Source organism: Xiphophorus couchianus, chromosome 1 (genome assembly GCF_001444195.1).
Source record: "Xiphophorus couchianus chromosome 1, X_couchianus-1.0, whole genome shotgun sequence".
Lineage (NCBI taxonomy): Eukaryota > Metazoa > Chordata > Actinopteri > Cyprinodontiformes > Poeciliidae > Xiphophorus > Xiphophorus couchianus.
Genome location: NC_040228.1, coordinates 3770223 through 3790532, shown reverse-complemented (window position 1 = coordinate 3790532; position 20310 = coordinate 3770223). Strand labels below are relative to the sequence as shown.

The following is a 20310-nucleotide window of genomic DNA, read 5'->3' as shown; positions in this document are numbered from 1 at the left end:
TGAGCACAAAAGCCCAGGCAGCACAGGTGAGCACTGAAGCTAGAAGCTTAGACCCTGGAAAACATTACAACAGAACAACAGGACAAACAACAGCGAAGACAACGACATGACGGGGAAACACAAACACAGATGGAATTAAATACACAAGAGGTAATCAGGGAGCAACCAGCTGGGAGCAACCAGGACAGACAAGACGACACAGAAACTAAATTAACACACAGAAAAACCAAATTCCTACATTTAGGATATATTACATTTAAATATCTGTCTGTGAGGATAGAAGCTCTTTATTGTACCTACATATCAATGTCTTTGGTTATTCTAGAGCTTAATTTCAGCTTTCAAATGTCAAAAAAACTTTGCAAAAACTGTACCAGTCAAGTACTAATCAGCTAAGACCATATGATAGTTTTTATCACCATTTTGAAAAGTAATTTTTGAAAAAAGCTATGAAAGCTTTGCTGTATGACAGATCACTACAGGATACCCTCCCTTCTCACAGCTAAGACCATACACATGACTTTTAAAGAAATGTAGAGAGGATGGGCTACATCAGTATTTAATTTGTCTTTAGGATTCAACTAGTTATTTTGGCATGAAGTTAACTAAATTCAAGCTTTTTACAGTTAAACACATGAAACATTATGGCAGCATTTCTACTTTAATAATTACAATGTAATAACCAAAAAAAAAAGTAAAAATAGTAATAAGGGCAGTCTAAGCTTATGCAAAGAATAACATAAATTAATAACTTTAGCAAAACTAAATGAATTAACCATCTATCATAATATATTAAGAAAACTGCAAAAATGTTCTGATGTTTAATAAAAGGAAAAACTACTTCTTTTTTTAGGTCTTTTTCAAATTTACCAACAAAAAAGGGAACGACACTCCGACTCACTCTCTCTGTCAATCTTATTTCTTGTTTTCTTTAAAAACGTGTATTTCCCTGTAATCGGTGTTTTACTTCCTGTATTAGACTTTTTTTCTTTTGTTTTGAATGTTAGTTATTTCTGATAAAGCCTGATGTTTGGTTTCTGTTTCTGTTTTCTTTCTGTGGTTTTTTTGGTCAGCCATTTTCTTCTAGCTCAGCTTCAGTTACTTGCTTTCTTTTAAAGTTGCACCAGTTCCTAATCTACCACCTCCTTTTTTAAGGAATCACCTCTTCAGCTGAAATGTCACTCAGTCCTTCCTGTCTCCTCTCTTGTTAGTTTTTCTCATTTAATAAATCACCTATAATGAGATGATCTTATTCATATTATTATCCTCCCACAACTCGACACACGACTACATGGCGGCCATTTTATTTTCAGATAGGTTTCTTTGATCTAATCAAGTATTCATGTCAAACCAAACACAATCAGGTCACCCAAACCACAAAACTCTTCAGTGTGGAAGGTTCCACTGTGGGAAGAAGACTTTAGGTAGCTATTTATGTTTTCAGCACTTTAAAAATGAAGTTTGGAAATAAACAAACAAAATGTGCAAAGATTCTATGAAGGAGACAATATTTTCTACAGACTATTGAATCAGGTACTCTTCTGGATAACGTATTGTGATAGGAAAGAGCTATGCAACAGGGATGACTTTGAAGTTAATGGTAATCCTGCTAAGTGCTAATATTAAAAGCGACAGGCAGCTAGAAAAGGTGATGTTATTTAACAGAGAAAAAACACTAAAATGATGTATACAATTTATAAACATATATATATATATATATATATATATATATATATATATATATATATATATATATATATATATATATATACATATATATATATACATATATATATATATATATATATATATATATATATATATATATATCATGTACTGTGTATTGCTCTATGACCCAGGCACAGCCATTTTCTTATATATAAGCTAGATTTTTTGAAGCTAAATATTTGTTTTGTACCTAATTTGGTCTTGGTAATTCTCAGCTTTCATCTATTGATACTCATTTACACATTTTTTAGCTTGCACTACATTATTTTTCCAGGTTGCATCAACATTCACGTAGACATCTTCATCAGTGCTTTCTTCGTCTTCTTCAAATGTTTGTTCTGATGATGCGTAATTCTTGACACCAACAATGATTTGTCTTAAATGAGGCTCTGCTTCCTCATAATCATCATCACTTGTTGACTCTTCGTCCATCTCCAGCTTCTTTACTGAGTGAAATGCATCAATATTTTCATAGTCGTTGCAATCATTCTCAAGGTCTCCTGTGTTTAACTGCTGGACAGTCACTGAAAAAAAAAGAAACAAATGAATTTATGAATAAAATGTAGAAATGATTTTAAATGCATGAGCTTGTATCTCTTGATCACAGACTTTGGTTTTGGTCAGACGGTATGGGCCGTTTAGAGCAAAGTTTCCTCCTGCAGCCCAGACAGACTGCTAGAGACACCAGCAGGACCAGCAGCAGGATTCCACTGGAGACTGAGGAAACCAGCAGCAGTGAAGAGGCTAGGAGAGAAAACATTTGGTCAGTTTATGGCTCTAAACCTGCATTTTACAAACGTTTTCAGGCTGAGGAACACTTAACCTATTTAACAAACAGTCACAGACCACCTAACTTGAAATGACCCAGCAGTAATACATCTTTATATATACAACTTGAAGTGAAAATATTAGACCCTTACACTTGTTTTTGTTTTCTTTGTTTATCCCTTCGGTTTAGTAAATGGGAATGGCCACAACAAAGCCATGGTCAAGTCTACAGGGGCATTTTGAGTCGTTTTCTAACTGTGAAGTACGGGTGTGGCAGCATCATATTGTGGGTCGGTTTTCTGCAGGAGGAACTGGTGGAATCCCTAAACTAGATGGCATCATGAGGAAATAACATTATGTAGAAATATTGATGCAACATCTAAAGATATCAGCCGGGAAGTAAAAGATTGGGCACAGATTGGTCTTCCAAATGGACAATGACCTGAAGCATGCAGTCTGTGGTTACAACGTGGCTAACGGACAACAAAGTCAGTGTTTTGGAGTGGCCATCGCAGAGCCCTGATCTGCGTCCTACGGAGAAGTTGTGGGAAGCTCTGAGATCTGAGGGCGCCTACCAAAAAGGACTCAGTTCTACCAGTTCTGTCAGGAGTAATGGGCCAGAACTCCATCAAGCTAATGTGAGAGGCTTGTGGAAGGAAACTAGCCTGCTGAAAACCAGCTCCTTATAGTACAGCTGGTTTCATCCAGAGAGTCTGGGCTCTCAGCTGCTGTTATGGAAATTTCATTTATCAAAGAATGAGAAGCTGTTTCAACAATAAGAGAAAGATTAATCTTTGTCTTTAAGTTTCTTTATTTGAAGGCAAAAGCGTTCGAAGACCCGTCTCACTGAACGCAGTCAGGAGACGAGCCCTGAACGACTCACATCACATGGTTATATAGTCACAGCATGGCAAAGACCCACCCAAAGTCTGATCTTATCTCTATTGCCAGATGGACCACAAGACAATCCTGACCCCCACCTCATGAACTATCCCTCACCTCTTGGATGGGGATGATTTTATAACAGGAAAGAGAGCAGGAGAAACTTCTAATTCTTCAAATTTTTCTTTGTCAATTAGTCATGGGCACAGGGTCAAACAAGGGTACGACTACATTTCACACACCTCAGTCCTTTAAGACAATTTCCAGGTTAAGCATTTTACCCAAGACGTCTTCAGGTCTCTCCTGCTATCGCAGCTGTGGAAACATCTAAACACTATCTGGAAACTTCTTTAATGGAAAAACACATCTTGCAAAAATTTCAAAAACGCAGCAGCTATAATCAGTAAGTAAATGGTTAAAAGTATCATCAGTTCCATCAAAGATGAAATACGGCAAAAGATGAAATTTTCTATTACAGCTGCTGAGAAACGAATGCTCCTGTCGAGGCTTTGAGTTTCACCCAATCACTAACATTTGCCAGTGACGCATGTAATGTGCCAGTTCCACGCTAAGAAGCTAGTTAGAAACTGTCTGCACTGTAAACGACCATCCTCCACTGCGAAGAGAGAAATTAATTCAATATTTAGGAGTGCGACCAACATGGACCGAACACATTCGTTCACTTCCTCTGGAAGCTGTTTCAATAATACTTGGTGTATGTAAATATCTGCATTCAACTGTATTTCAGTAGGGAATTGATTGCTGAACGTACATCAGGTGATAGATTAGAAACAAGATGCAGCTGAGAGGAAGAGCAAGAAGCTTAAATAGAAATGAGGAAATGGCTGAAAATACAGAGGGAACATGGGAACAGATGTAAACAAATCAGAGACAAACCAGATCTTGGAAAATTATTTCATCATGAGGGGGCATATGTTTTGTTTGTTTGTTTTATTATTGAAATCATCATTTGAAAAACAAATTTTGTGTTTTTCATGATTTGACATGTTTAACTAATAATAATAATAATAATAATAATAATAATAATAATAATAATAATAATATTGCCTTTAGGAGATTAGAGGAATACACAGTAAGGTATTTTACTCAAAGTTTGAAATTTAAATAATCTTTTCTCAAATATATATAGTTACTTACATTTGATGATGAGACTAATGGGTTCTGCCTCATCAGAACTGAACCTCTGTGTAGCCATGGTAACCTCATACACACAGCTGTAGCTGCCCTGGTGTTCAAACTCAGCAGCTGGGAAGTTAAAGGAGGCTGAGTGTTTGACTGCTGGCCTGGTTTCTGTGATGTTGGAGTTGGAGAAGATGAGAGAGAAATCTCCCTGAGGATATCTGGGGTCAATGGAGCAAGTGAAGGAGAGGCCGTAACCCTTGGTAACCTCTGCTCCTCCTGGACCCCAGACCAACCCTGCATTTGGGGATGTCAGGGAAATGTTGGGCCTCTTTAGACTCACTGTAGTAAACATGGACATGGAATAGAAGAATATTATTCCACATAAAGGCATGGCCATTTGAGAAGATGGATTATGGATTTTCCATAAATGATTATTTGGCCTAATATTCACTGTTAACACAATTTATTTAATCTTACCTCTAAGACGAACAGAGTTACTGAAGGGGGAGGTGAATGTTTGGCTTGACATCATTGTCTCATACTGACACTGGAATTCTCCATCATGATCCAGAGTCACTTTATCGATGTTGAATTTAGCAGAGGAGGAAACTGAATACTGAGTCACTCTAAATGATCCTGAAGTCTGTCGGAGGATAAATGTTCCACTTAAAGGTGAAGCAGCAATAGAACAAGTGATGCTGACTTGTTGACCCCAGGTGACCTTAGCAGAGCCTGTAGAGATGCTGGGCTTGGGAAGGTTCACTGAAAAGTGAGAATAAAAGTTTATTCATTTCCACAACTAAAAATAATAATCTTTTACTGTCAGTTTATTTATTTTTTTGTGGTCAGACGGCCCAGTGGAGACAGGGCATGACAGCTTCACCTCTGTCAGACTGACCACATGATAAAATGTTATAAAAAATATTTAAATCTGGAGAGAGGAAACTACACACTCTGACTCTCACAGGGGAAAGATTCATTCATAAGCAATTTATATCTGAATTACACTCTATGTAAAAAGAAATCACCCCAATTCTAAAATCCTTCCACTGGCTCCATGTAGCTCAGAGAATGGACTTTAAAATCCTGTTAGTTTATAAAACACTGAACGACTTAACACCACAATACATTAAAGATCTGCTGTAGTTGTATCAACCTTCCAGATCTCTAAGTGTGTATGATGTGTGTATTGGTGATCTTGATGGTGGGCAAAATGTAATGTTTGTTACTGGTTTCTCAATTGTTGACTGTATTTTCTTTTCATGACTTCTTCTTGTGGTTTCACAATGTAAAGCACTTTGAACTGCCTTGTTGCTGAAATGTGCCATACAAATAAACTGGAGTGATTCACTGTTCAAATGAAAAACTAAACACAGTGGCTACTATGAAAGAAATAATCAAAATCATATAAACAAACCCATCACCATATTCAAGAAAACTCCAAGCCTTGACAGAGAGAAATGTGCCGATGATGAGAATCAGGTATTTTTTAAACAGCAGTGATTGGAGATTCAGTCAATTTCTGATCAGTAAATACATCACACATAAGAATACCTTTCATTTTGTGTTTAGCTGCTTTCAAACAAAAAAAATGTACTGGTCATTACATCTGAACATTTAAAAGTGAACATTTAAATGCCATTTTAAATGCTATTGTATTGTATAGAGGCTTACTGATGTATGATAGAGAATTGGGTGGAGGGATCAGGATTTGGTTGTGTAAATCCAGATCTACAATGAAAAATGAACTATGGACTTTCAAGAATATTAATCTGACTAGAACAGCAACACGTCTGACAGCATGTTGTGTTGTCACTGTTTTTTATTGTTAATTATTTGTTTCTGCACAGCAATGAATGTAGAGGGAGGAACAAACTACAGGGCGGGAAAGTTGAGCAACCCAACAAGCCTTAACCCTTCAGTAAAGTCGTCTTGTGTTTCCTGTAGTGAACAACACACATTAGTGGAGTGTCATCAGTTCAAGCAGAAGAAACAGTGAGACAAAATGGGTTTTTTTGAAAGGATGAAAGGCTGTTTGTGTGCTGGGCCCATCAGTAAAGACGGAGCTAAATATCTGATTTATGGGACATGTATTCAAAGACATCACATGATTCTGTACATTGACAACAGAAACACTGGTGGTTTAAGTCCTCTACAGAATCTTGTTCTCAAAGAAATATGTCTCCTAGAGACATTTGTGGTCAAACAATGGGGAGAAAAGAAAAAGCTTCCATTTAGATAAAGTCCAATAAATGTAATCATGTCAATCAGATATATGAATTTTTAGATCCTGGCATATCAGGTACTTTCTGTTCTGCATCTAACACATAAGCTAAATCTTGTTGGCAAAATAAGTAACTTGTAATAAGTGTCACAAATCATGTGAATCACATTCTGATCAGTGAACACACAATACACAAGCTCTGCCTTTCAATGTGCGTTTAAATGCTTTCAGCCAAAAATCTACACTAACTAATATGTCTGAACATTTAAAATTGAACATTTTAATATTTGTAAAGCATTTTTCCTTTACCTGAACAGATCACACCAGCATCCTCACCATGACCACAGTCATGTCTCCCATAACCTTTGTGTGCACAGCTGGTTAGAGAGTTTTCATTTCCTGAGCACCGAACATCATCAAGCCAGATTTTTCCAACTCCTTGACCAAAGAGAGCAGAACCAACTACTGCACTGATAGCCGGACCACAGCCCAGCTGTCGACAAACCACATTAGCATCAGTTATGTCCCACTCATCATCACAGACTGTTCCCCAGGAATAGATATAGAAAACTTCAACCCTTCCAGAGCACTGAGTTGATCCTCGCCCTGTCAACCTGATCTGACCTATAAGAACAAAATTTAATATGATTATTTTAATGTTCTGATAAGAGTTAAAGACTTTTATATACTATGGAAACAGGAAAGAAAAACTGACCTGTAGTGAATGCTGATGAGGTCAAAACAAGACTAACTGTAAGATAAACACGTGGACTGTAATTTTGTTAACAGAATTTATGTAAAATATGACATTGCTTGTGTTTATATCATGAAAGTGATAAAACAAATACTATTGATAATAATGAAAACTTGAACTTACAGACAAAGCCTGTAAAAAATTGAAGGGTCTCCTCCTGCTTTCTGTTTCTCATAGCTGCAGATACTGTAGCTTCACTGTGTTCTCCAACTGGTGGTCAGAAACACATTTGGCTTCTCACTAAGTTCATCCCTGAGACACTTCCTCTTTACATATGTGGTTTTTTTAAAAGTTACTCAGCTCAGAAAAAAAACACAAAAAAACTTCTTTAAACAGTAACACTGTCCATGTTGTCATGAAAGCAGATTAACCTGATCCTGTTATATGACATTTGTTTTATAACTGAAATCAATCACAGCCTCAGCAGATGTGGCAGCACTGAAGTGGGCTTTAAGACAAACAACCTCACACAGTACCTAAGGGAAATTTAGAGAATAATAAGTAGAATAATAAGTGCCTCCCATGCAGTGCCTTGCACTGGCTCAAGGAACTGTAGGGTGTGAACGCTGTGATGGTGTTAACCTAGAAGACTTTGTCTCCAACATGATCGGTAAGATTCACCAAATCCTACCTAGCATTTACTGACATTCAAGAAGTGACAAAAGCACTGCTTCCTCAGCAAAAAAGCAAAACCAAAAGAAGCAGCGTCTTCTGTCAGCTCTAAAAGAAAAGCATGTGTCGAGGGGATATGGGTGTAACTTTGTGTTGCAAGTTGTTGGGGACAGCGAGAAGCAGGGGGCGCTGATGCACCCAGTTACCCGAAGGCCTTTTCCTTTTTTTGTGCTAAGAATACGGCCAAAACGTAAATATGAATTATGCCATACAGTCTTATTCAATAAATAAGACTGTATTCTTAAATTAGGATTTGCATCCTGATGAAGCTTGTCAGATTAATAGTATGTTTTGAAAATAACCTTTAAGCAGGTATTAAGCATACTACAAAATATAAATATGTTAAAACGTATGTAATTCGATTACATGTGTATGCTGATGTTATACATTATATATACAGTATATAAATATATAATGTATTTCACTTGGTGATGGAATTGCTAACAAAGGAACTTTTCAGTCATATTATGATTTATGGAATGAGTCAGTAATTTGCTCAATGCTTGCATACAGTTGAGAACAGTTTCACCATTTAGAAATATTATTTGTGAAGAATTATCACAGTCGACTTTTATTGTCTGATCTTATCAAGTTCTCAAAAACATCGACAACATCAGATCCTGTAACAATCAAAAGGTTATTAAAAATGCCAAAAACAGAATAAGTAACGTCTGTGTAAACCAAATGACTCCTTGTCAGTGCAAACTTTGTATTTTTTAATGATGTGATTCTGGCTCTCCCTGAATTAGCATAAACCTGTGCCCTGCTGAATTACACATAGCAGGTCAGATATGATATGTCTTCAACATAGCAAATACTAAATATATTTGCATCTTTAATATACCAATTATTAAAGACGCAAATATAAGCAGAGGGGACTTCATGCTTATATTGAAGCCGGCTGACTCTGTGGTCGGGAGACACCCCCCCCTCCCCAACCCCCCCTTGCCGCAGGGCCTGCGTAGCATCCAGCTTCTATCCACCACAAATCTGGAACGAACTCCAAAACTCTGCTAAACAGCTGCAACACTGAGTTCATTTGAATCCAGACTAAAAACCCACCTGTTAAAAGTTGCTTTTGAACCATAATAAATGAAACATTGACCAACATTTTGATGCGCAACGATGGCACTTGACAAAATGTAATGTTTACTGGTTTACCATGTAGTGTCTTGTATGACTGTATTTTGGGGGTTTTATGATGTAAAGCACTTTGAATTGCCTTGTTGCTGAAATGTGCTATACAAATGAACTTGATTGATTAATTAACAGAGTGAAAATTGAGTGGCACACACTAGCAGTAGCAGAATTCCTTCATTGAAAGCCACTGCAAAGATGAATTATGAGCACAATGCAACCATGAAGCTGAAGAGGGATTTTAATGGAAATGGTAAAAGATATGAACTAAATGAAATGCACACAAGTAGGTGGAGTATATCAATACATTTTAAAAGTTGAAAAAAAGAATCTATTTCCCACACAGACACAGATCTTATGGAAGACACTAATATTTATGAAGAATCTCTACTAAAAGGTCTCCCTACAAGCAGAAAGCTGTACATCATGACCTCTCAAGTGATGTCCAGTGTGGAAGGCTGGCCGGATCGGAACCAGTTTGAGGGAGCAGCGAAGCGCTACTGGCCTGATAGAGCTGTACTGGGTTTAATACTTGGAGGTTAGTGGTTCCTGCTAACTTAAGAAACTCAGTTTTGGAAAAGATGCACAAATGTTTCCAAGATAGGTTACATGCAGCCGACATGCCCGTCAGACAATGTGGTGGCCGGGTTTAAGCAATCAGATCAACGACTTTGCTCTCGAATGCAGAAAGTGCGTAAATAAAGAGTCGACATGAGAGCCACTTTACTGCCCACAAATCCTCCAGACAAATCACAGCAGAAGACAAAACCTATTTGCTTCTACTGGACTAGCGTGGAGAGCTCAACTCAGTCTGCTCCTGTCATTGTGCATTTAAAATATTCATATTCATATTAATATACTGTATGTTAGAATTCATATGAAATATGAATATTACCAAACGCATAGCCAAGAGAAACGTTATTTAAAAAATGGCAATAGACTATTGGATGTGAATTACTAAAATTTAATCAAGCAATTTTGTGTAAAGTATTACTTTAGGTTGCAGATATATGTTAGCGATTCTGATAGCGTTTAGACCTTGCAGGCCTTTGCTGCAAATACATAAGTAAACATGCCATAATGTACTTCACTGCAGATCAAACATGTAATCTATTACAAATTGTCAATTTTTTTTTTTACTAAATAGCTCTTTTAGAATTCATATCAACATTCACATAGTCATCGTCTTCATCCTCCATGCTTTCTTCGTCTTCTTCAGATCTTTGTTCTGCTTCTCAGTTATCCTCTACACCACTGAATCGTCTCAGATCAGGGTCTGCTTGACATTATTGTTGATTAAAGTCATCACAATCATTCTCGTGGTCTTGTGTGATTAAGTGCTGGAAAGACACTGAAACAAAGAGAAACAAAATAACTTATGAATAAACTGCAGAATAGCAATTGGTTACTTTTAAATCCAAAAACTTGTATCTCTTTGATTACAGACTTTGGTTTTGGCCAGACGGTATGAACCGTTCAGAGCAAAGTTTCCCCCTGACGCCCAGGCAGACTGCTAGAGACACCAGCAGGACCAGCAGCAGGATTCCACAGATGACTGAGGAAACCAGCACCCGTGAAGAGGCTAGGAGAGAAAACACTTGGTCAAAATGTTTTAGATTGCTGTAAACATTCCAACTCCTAAAACCAGACATGTTCTACTGAAGCGAGCCGATAATCTGCTGAGCTGCTTATCTGTTCTCTGAGCAATACAATTTCATATCAAAGAAATGATAACTTGAGTTAAAGTAGTTTTCAAACAAAAAATACTAGAGAAAACTAGCCAAACCGACCGGCACCACCTTCCTTGTTAAAACACTGCGTTAAAATATGGGGCCCCTGAAGCCCTGGGGGGCCTTATGGAATCAGACAGAAGTGCAAATAACTGATATTCATTTTAATTGTATTTTTTGATTTTATGTTTTTAAGACTAGTTGTGGGTTTAAATAGTGTTTCACTGGCGATTTTTTCCAGTAACATATACGTAATTACCCAGTAATATTTTTACATTTCCTGACAACTTAACATCTTTTAATACAAAAACACGGTGTGCCACCGGGCTTAGCAGGTTTTCTGGGGGAAAACCCTGCAACTACTGGAATAAGTTGTAAGGAATCTTAACTTGAAACAAAGAGTGAAATTCGAAAAGACTGACAAAATCTCAAATAAAGCAAAAACACAAGACCAAAGTTCCAAATTTCATGAAACAAGCAGTTCTCAGGTTGTGGGAGAAATTACTTTTTTTTCTACAAGGAGGATACATGGTTTGTATATTTCTTTTTATAATTGAAATTATCATTTGGAAACAGAGTTTTATATTGTTTCTGGTTTGGCATGTTTACCGAATACACAGTATGTAATTTTACTCAATTTTGTTTTTGATTTAAATGTACTTTTCACAAATTATATTGTTGCTTACGTTTAAGAGCCAGACTAATGGGTTCTGCCTGAGCAGAACTGAACGTCTGTGTAGCCATGGTAACCTCATACACACAGCTGTAGCTGCCCTGGTGTTCAAACTTAGCAGCTGGGAAGTTAAAGGAGGCTGAGTGTTTGACTGCTGGCCTGGTTTCTCTGATGTTGGAGCCAGAGAAGATGAGAGAGAAATCTCCCTGAGGATATCTGGGGTCAATGGAGCAAGTGAAGGAGAGGCCGTAACCCTTGGTAACCTCTGCTCCTCCTGGACCCCAGACCAACCCTCCATCTGGGGATGTCAGGGAAATGTTGGGCCTCTCCAGATTCACTGTGGGTAAAGGAAAATAAAATCTTGTGAATATAAACTATTAAAAAAGAAAAAAATATATACATTTTATGGTTTTGCTACTGAATTTAAACTTTCCAGTTAGGATGTAAATGTTGTGATGACAGATCTGAATAAGGCTTGCTTGAAAATATTACAGTTTAGTTTTCAATTGAGATTCTGTATCAACAACAAAAAAAGAAACAGCTTTAATTTCCGATGGGGATTTTGTCAATAACCGTGTCACAAACAAAGGAGCTGTTGTCCTCCTTTATGAACGCAAAGGGCACAGAGTTAAGAACTTGCTGGCTTGAATGAATTCTGGGAATTTGGAGAGTTAATGGTCATGCAGTAAAAAAAACCCCAAAACATAAGGGGACACACATTTGACTTCAATGCACAGTAATTAGATTCTCGAAGACAGACCCCTGCCTTAGATTTTTGTAACATTTCATATAATTAGATTTCCAAGTCTAGGGAAGCCAATGCAAGGCTTGGCTGTTCGCCAGCTGTAAAGAAGATTCTGGGATGTGATACTCCTATGAGCAGCATGATACTACTCCTGTGTAATTATAGCAATATTAAAGAAAATGTGAGAGTAAAGGATAGATAACTGATAAAGATAAAGTTAATTTCTACTAAGAAAGCTGTTTGGAGGAAATGGAGAAAGGTGGACCCCCTTGTCATGAACATTGGATTGGGATGATAGAAGAACTCTACATCATGGAAAAATGGACATATCTCCTGAGACCACATCAAGACAGAGACCAAAAATACGGAAAGAACCTGGAAAAATTAGATAGGATAAAGGTCTAATAGTAGAATAGCTCCCAAGCAAAAGTTTTACTTTTGCTCCCAATTATAATGTTGGATGTGAATTGCTCATGTATGTTTTATTTGGAAAATGCCAATGAAAAGTAGAATGATGAAAAAGATGGGATGAGACTTTGTCACAATATGTTCAGTTTTATACAGTCTTGATCAAAAATCCAACACCGTCGGTTGTATTTTTTTTCAATAATTTACTGATTTGGGTCTTTATTTTTTAAAACGGACGTTACCTTTTCTTTGAAAAACCATTGAATATATAAAACACCCATACTATTCTATATGTGGTTCAGACAATCTGGGAATAATCTGGTAATGTCTGGATGATTTCTGAATTTTTTACTTTTGTTTTTATGTCAGAATTGTTAAAAGCATAGGTAAACATTTCTTATTATTATTATTTAAACATCTTTACATACAGTTTGTGCAAAGAGACATAATTCATATTCTTCTTTTTGTAGACAAGGACATATGCAAACATTTTTAGAATATTTTGATGGAATATTGATTAGAAATTAATTTTTATAATTTCAATGTACAACTATTGTTATTTGGGCTTTTAAATGGTCGATAACTATTTTTAATAAAAATAAAATGATCTAGGTATATGGACATATCCCTATAGTTGCTGCCACAGTTGTTCTTGTCTTGCACTGACTGCTGCTGAACACCGTCAAGTGCGCTAAGCAGGAACGAACCATTTCATGCGGATCCAGGGGGGTGTTCAGTGCAAATATGGAAAAAACAATTTTAAAAACACTATTTGATTAATTTTGTAATTGACAGGGCCACCAATTTTCTTCTATTTCTATAAGAGAAAAAAAAAACAAAACAATGCTTTGTGGGAGGGGCCCCCTGTCGGTCAGGGGCCCTTGGAGTTGTCCTCTATATGACACCCCTGATGCCATATAGAGGATCAGGGCGCCGGGGTGGACTTGCTGAATTGGGCTTGGAATCTATTAAAAACTGATTTCAAATCAAGTTTAGCTTTTCTGAATGTTTCAGTAATTTTTAGGACAGACAGGACGGTGATTAAACTCAATGACCTGACATGCTTTTCTCATAGAGTAAATCTTGAAAAAACTGATTTTTACACTTCTGACTTTTCATTGTTTACTCAGTTTATTTAATCTTACCAGTAAAACGAACAGAGTCACCACGGACTGAGGAGTATCTTTCCCTTGACAGATAATGACACAGGAATTCTCCATCATGATCCAGGGTCACAGTTTTGATGAAGAAGGAAGAAAGGCCGTAATATGTTGACTGAGTCATTCTGAACGAGCCTGAAGTCTTTTGGAGCGTAAATATTCCAGAATGAACTTGTGTAGTTGTAACAGAACAAGTGATGGTGACTTGCTGACCCCAGGTGACCTCAGCAGCAGGGCTAAAAGAGATGAGGGGCTTGGGAAGGTTCACTGAAAAAGAGTATTTTGTTACTGAAATGTATCTTTCCTGAATATTGCCAGATATTTTGGGACCCATGGATAATGGGATTTATTGACTTGAATTTTTCTTTTCTCAAAACAGAACAAAAAACTCTTGATTTCATTGCATTTTCAAATGAATTAATTCATCTTACCAGTAACTCGAACAAAGTCACTGTATGGAGAGGTCAATGTTTGGCTTAACATCCTTTTCTGATACTGACACTTGAATTCTCCATCATGATCCAGAGTCACTTTAGAGATGTTGAAGGTAGCAGAGGAGGAAACTGATGGCTGAATCATTTGCTGTGATCCTGAAGTCTTTTGGAGGATAAATGTTCCACTTAAAGGTGCAGCTTCAACAGAACAAGTGATGATGAGTTGTTGACCCCAGATGACCTCAGCAGCAGAGCTTATAGAGATGTTGGGCTTTGGAAGGTTCACTGAAAGACAGCAGTAGTAGTAGTCTTTATTTTATGTGTCATACACCTTTACAGGTGCCCAGTCCACACGGGCTTACAATATACAATAAAACATACACAAACATGCGGACAGACATAAATATTCTTTAAACAAAAAGCATCCTCTTTCTAAGATGCCAGGCCTTCAAAATAAACCATGCTAACTGAAACAAAAAATACTTCAATAAATAACACATTTCATCCTCATCCGTTAAATAAAAGAAATCTGGATAAACATCAAGTCTTTTAGTAAATAAATCATTTCTCAACGTTAAGTACAAGGGACAATAAAACAAGTAGTGCGCTTCACTCTCAATTTCACCCAGATCACACAAAAAACGTCTTCGGTCTTCCTCTGGGACTGAAGGAAAATGTCCCGTCTGAAAAGCCAAAGGCAAAGTGCCAGATCTGAACTTTGCTTTTTAGAAAAGTTCCATGATGCATGCGGCTCAAGACCATCAGCATCCTTTAGCAAAATTTAAGTGCGTAATTTTGGTTTATGTAAGATATTTACTGGCCAATAACGTCTATAAACTTCAAAATGCAACTGTTTAAGGTGTCAAATATTACATCTTAATTTATTCCTATAAATGTACTGAAAATCCGCCTCCTCAAATATCTTCTCCATTTGTCTGGCCTAAGCATACCTTTTCACATTTGTGAAATCCCAAAGAAAAATATCTTTTGTTAATCTATAGTCTGGCATATTAATAAACCTATTCCATAATCTAACCATATCTGCAATATATCTAACTTCACAAGGTTCCCAACCCACATCTCCATGTAATGCCATTTTTGGTATTCGAGGATCAGCAGTTTGAGAATTTGGGATTGGTTTAATTATAGATTTTTCCCAATCATATGGGACCAAACCCTATTCAAAACATGTGGAAAAAGAAATGAATAAAATCTGAAATAAACCAGGTAAGATGTTAGAATCAGAGTTTATTAAGCAAGAGCATGCAACCTCGGGCCCCAAGTGTCAATTTGGAAATCCCACATTGATTCTGAGTAACTGAGTATAAATGATAAAAAAAAAACAACTAGTGTTTTTACAGATGAATATAATAACAAATGGAAGTTTTTAGCATATTTTAGCGTTTCCTTCAAATAATTGCATTGCGTATCCACAAAAGAATGAAACTAAAATCAATAATTGTTTGATCTAATTTTCTTAGCATTAGGTAGGAAATGATATGGGGTTTCTCTTACATAACTTCCCAAAATTATCAACATCTCATGAAAGAAAATGTTTCCAAACTGGTTTGTCAAAAGTGTTACGTTTCTCTTCATTTTAAAATCTAACTATAGCAATGAAATTGTATTTCTATAAAAGTGATAAACTTGCTTGAGTACATATTTGTCCAAAAATATAAGTTGTCTTTTATTTAAAAGGTCAGACAATGTTGGTGAGTCTAAAAAATGTTTTATTTACCCAGACAGAGAGTAAAAATGTCTGTTGATGGTGAAGGTTGCAAAGTAATTCATTAAAGATTGATAATATTTTGTGAAATGTAGCCGTCATGAATGTCCCCAGAGCTTTGGGGAGATTAATGAATGACTTGATTCTGTTCGCCCCCCAAAAATAGAGAATACATTTCAAACAATTGGTTGTACTGCTGAACTTTCACTATATATGCAATTTATTTAGTCTTACCTCTAAGATTAACAGAGCTACTGAGGAAGGTTTGGTTTGACATCTTTGTCTCATACCGACAACAAAATTCTCCATGATGATCGCTGGTCACTTTAGGGATGTTGAAGGTAACAGAGTTGGAATCTGATGACTGAGTCATTCTGAATGATCCTGATGTCCGTAGGAGTATAAATGTTCCACTTAAAGGTGCAGCTGCAGTAGAACAAGTGATGTTGACTTGCTGACCCCAGGTGACCAAACCAGCAGGGCTAATAGAGATCCTGGGCTGTGGAAAATTCGCTGGAAAAAAGAAAGTAGTTAGAATGAGATTTAATTTCTCAAAATCTTTGAAAAATGAACCTTTAAAAATGCTTTTGTGTGTAAATTGTTATCAAACAAATCCATACTAAGAGACAAATCTATGCCGAGAAACTGTCAGATGTGCTTTTAGTTGATTTTGAATCAAAGTCCTGAGAGTTTTCCCTTCACCTATGACTATTTCAGCATTTTTTTGTTTCAGGAGTCAGTGATATTAAGCTTTTCTCACCTGAGCAGACCACGCCAGCGTCCTGATTGTGGTTACACTTGTGTGTCCCAAACCCTGGATGCTGACAGTTGGTTAGAGCGCTTTCACTTCCTGTACAGTTCACATGGTCAAGCCAGATTTGACCTGTTCCTGGACCAGAAGCAGCTGATGAAGTGGCACTTAATGCTGCATCACAGTTCAATTGTCTGCAGACCACCTGAGCATCAGATAGATCCCAGCCGTTGTCACAGACTGTTCCCCATTGGCCGTCGTGGTTGATCTCAACTCTTCCAGAGCAGGAAGTTGATCCAACCAATCTGATAACAGAGTCTGTTAACAATCATTTTCTGATCAGTGAACACACCATACAGAAGTACTGCCTTTCACTGTGTGTTTAAATGCTTTCAGCCAAAAATAAAACTGGCTAATATGTCTAAACATTTAAAACTCAACATTTAAATGCTATCAGTAAAGCATTTTGTCTTTACCTGAACAGATCACACCAGCATCCTCACCATGACCACAGTTGTGTTTCCCTTGACCTTTGTGTCCACAGCTGGTTAGAGAGCTTTCATTTCCTGAGCACCGAACATCATCAAGCCAGATTGGTCCATCTCCTTGACCAAAGTATGCAGAACGCGTTGTATTGAGTGCTGTACCACAGCCCAGCTGTCTACAAACCACATTAGCATCATCTATGCCCCACTCGTCATCACAGACCGTTCCCCAGGTATATCTAAATAAAACTTCAACCCTTCCAGAGCACCGAGTTGATCCAGGACCTGCCAACCTGACCGGACCTTCAAGAAATAAAATTCACCATATTTATGTCAATGTTCCAATGAGAATAAAATACTTTTATACAATACGGGACTAGGAAACACAGAGAAATTGGCCTATACTGAGAATGCTTTCCAAATAGTCTTGATTGGTGATTCAAGTCATTTTCTGATCAGTGAACACACTATACAGAAGCCTTACCTTTTGTTTTGTGTTTAAATGCTTTCTGATAAAACCAATGCTGGCTAATGTGTGTGAACTTTAAAAATGTGTTAATTCAATTATTTTCTCACCTGAGCAGACCACACCAGCGTCCTCAGTGTGATTACACGTGTGTGTCCCAAACCCTGAATGCTGACAGTTAATTAGAGCGCTTTCACTTCCTATACAATTCACTTTATCAAGCCAGATTTGGCCAGTTCCTTCACCAAAAACTGCTGATGAAGTGGCATTTAATGCTGAACCACAGGATAACTGTGTGCAGACCACCTGAGCATCAGATAGATCCCAGCCGTTGTCACAGACTGTTCCCCATTGGCCGTCGTGTTTGATCTCAACTCTTCCAGAGCAGAAAGTTGATCCAGTCAGTCTGATCGCAGATTCTGGTAACAGGAAAGAGATAAGCTATAGAATTATTCTTTAGAAAGAAAAATAGCAAATGAAAGACATTACTTTTGCTGTCTTCTCTTTGTAACCTGCTTTGCTTTACCTTAGTTATGAACATTTATTCAAATCTGGAGCACAGAAACTATTAACCCTGACATGTACTGAAACACAGTACATGGACAATTACACTGATATTCAAGCCAAATATTTAGTCAAATGGAATTTATATCTGTGTTACACAGTCTGCTATACAATCTTCCTGTTGTGCATCTTGTACCAGTTGCTTAGCTGGTTTAGATCTAACATCTCGATAATAAAAACAAAGAAAACAAAGCAGAGATTTAATGTGACTACCTTTAATAAATAAAGATGTCATCAACACACAACAGCTTTGTTTGAAAGACTAAGTTCAAAATTGCTGCTTTCATAGAATGGAAGAGGAGATGGAGAAGCTAAGAAATACGAATTAAATCCATTTGAATAGCTGAGCATCAACAAATGTGATGGCTATCATAAAGGCTTAACCATACAGGTGCATGCCGACACAACTTTGGAGAATCAACAGGTGTTACACATCAATCTGGAAGATATGAAGAAGCCAATAATTCTGCAATATTTATTAATGAATGATTAGATGGATGTATGGATTTATTCTGCTATTTTGAACATGTTACAGGGTACAGAGCACAAGCATCTAATAAAGAACTAAACATAGTGGCTGCTATGGAAGAAATAATCAAACTCATGGAAACAAACCCAGCACTTCAAGAAAATGTCAGTAGCCACAGAATCCAGAGGTACACAGAGGAAGCTGCTGATTATGAGAATCAATGAACACACCACACGTAAGCGCTACCTTTCATTTTGTGTTCAAATGCTTTCAGCCAAAAATCTACACTGACTAATATATCTGAACATTTAAAATTGAACATTTTAATATTTGTAAAGCATTTTTCCTTTACCTGAACAGATCACACCAGCATCCTCACCATGACCACAGTTGTGTTTCCCATAACCTTTGTGTGCACAGCTGGTTAGAGAGCTTTCATCTCCTGAGCACCGAACATCATCAAGCAAGATTGGTCCAAGTCCTTGACCAAAGTGAGCAGAACCAACTACACTGAGAGCTGGACCACAGTCCAGCTGTCGACAAACCACATTAGCATCAGTTATGTCCCACTCATCATCACAGACTGTTCCCCAGGAATAGATATAGAAAACTTCAACCCTTCCAGAGCACTGAGTTGATCCTCGCCCTGTCAACCTGATCTGACCTATAAGAACAAAATTTAATATGATTATTTTAATGTTCTGATAAGAGTTAAAGACTTTTATATACTATGGAAACAGGAAAGAAAAACTGACCTGTAGTGAATGCTGATGAGGTCAAAACAAGACTAACTGTAAGATAAACACGTGGACTGTAATTTTGTTAACAGAATTTATGTAAAATATGACATTGCTTGTGTTTATATCATGAAAGTGATAAAACAAATACTATTGATAATAATGAAAACTTGAACTTACAGACAAAGCCTGTAAAAAATTGAAGGGTCTCCTCCTGCTTTCTGTTTCTCATAGCTGCAGATACTGTAGCTTCACTGTGTTCTCCAACTGGTGGTCAGAAACACATTTGGCTTCTCACTAAGTTCATCCCTGAGACACTTCCTCTTTACATATGTGGTTTTTTTAAAAGTTACTCAGCTCAGAAAAAAAACACAAAAAAACTTCTTTAAACAGTAACACTGTCCATGTTGTCATGAAAGCAGATTAACCTGATCCCCCTGCCTCATTTTGGAGCAGCCTTTAAGATTTCATTTAAAGATTATTTTATAATTACTTTAGTAATCTGCACAGCCAGCAGATCTGTCCCTGGAGGCAGAAGGACTCCAGTTAAAATAATATCACTGTTGGACAATGGATTCCACATGTATGTTCAATAAACATGCAGAAATATCTACATAAAAAAGTATGTTGCACATCTCAGATTGTGAGTACTAT

General features: G+C 37.1%; 2 protein-coding genes across 5 annotated transcripts; both read right to left on the bottom strand.

Annotated features, from left to right (window-relative positions):
• Positions 1-1824: 1824 nt before the first annotated feature.
• LOC114143038 (deleted in malignant brain tumors 1 protein-like) lies at positions 1825-7851 on the bottom strand. Its single transcript, XM_028014751.1, has 7 exons — positions 7623-7851; positions 7461-7496; positions 7055-7369; positions 4999-5283; positions 4537-4860; positions 2338-2472; positions 1825-2252 (listed from the first exon to the last, which is right to left on the bottom strand). The coding sequence occupies exons 1-7, from the start codon at positions 7672-7674 to the stop codon at positions 1951-1953; spliced, it is 1449 nt and encodes a 482-aa protein (XP_027870552.1). The 5' UTR covers positions 7675-7851; the 3' UTR covers positions 1825-1950.
• Positions 7852-9531: 1680 nt separating this feature from the next.
• Positions 9532-19975, bottom strand: LOC114143018 (deleted in malignant brain tumors 1 protein-like). Of its 4 annotated transcripts, XM_028014713.1 has the most exons (12): positions 19837-19974; positions 19675-19710; positions 19272-19583; positions 17997-18305; positions 17412-17723; positions 16945-17253; positions 16419-16697; positions 14456-14743; positions 14010-14291; positions 11725-12048; positions 10756-10890; positions 9532-10659 (listed from the first exon to the last, which is right to left on the bottom strand). In XM_028014713.1, exons 1-12 carry the CDS (start codon positions 19886-19888, stop codon positions 10595-10597), a joined length of 2703 nt encoding a protein of 900 aa, XP_027870514.1. In that variant the 5' UTR covers positions 19889-19974; the 3' UTR covers positions 9532-10594. The 4 variants fall into 4 exon arrangements, with proteins under 4 accessions (XP_027870514.1, XP_027870539.1, XP_027870521.1 ...); XM_028014738.1 differs by lacking the exons at positions 16945-17253; positions 17412-17723 and having other exon boundaries at positions 19837-19975; XM_028014720.1 differs by lacking the exons at positions 17412-17723; positions 17997-18305.
• Positions 19976-20310: the final 335 nt, after the last annotated feature.

Excerpts from the sequence above, each read along its gene's own strand:
- LOC114143038 (XM_028014751.1), bottom strand. The coding sequence starts at position 7,674 with ATGAGAAACAGAAAGCAGGAGGAGACCCTTCAATTTTTTACAGGCTTT. Across the intron at positions 7,497-7,622 it reads ATTTTTTACAGGCTTTGTCT|TTAGTCTTGTTTTGACCTCA; the intron begins GTAAGTTCAAGT and ends TTTATCTTACAG. Across the intron at positions 2,473-4,536 it reads CATTAGTCTCATCATCAAAT|CCTCTTCACTGCTGCTGGTT; the intron begins GTAAGTAACTAT and ends TTTCTCTCCTAG.
- LOC114143018 (XM_028014713.1), bottom strand. The coding sequence starts at position 19,888 with ATGAGAAACAGAAAGCAGGAGGAGACCCTTCAATTTTTTACAGGCTTT. Across the intron at positions 10,891-11,724 it reads CATTAGTCTGGCTCTTAAAC|CCTCTTCACGGGTGCTGGTT; the intron begins GTAAGCAACAAT and ends TTTCTCTCCTAG. Across the intron at positions 10,660-10,755 it reads ACCGTCTGGCCAAAACCAAA|TGTCTTTCCAGCACTTAATC; the intron begins GTCTGTAATCAA and ends TCTTTGTTTCAG.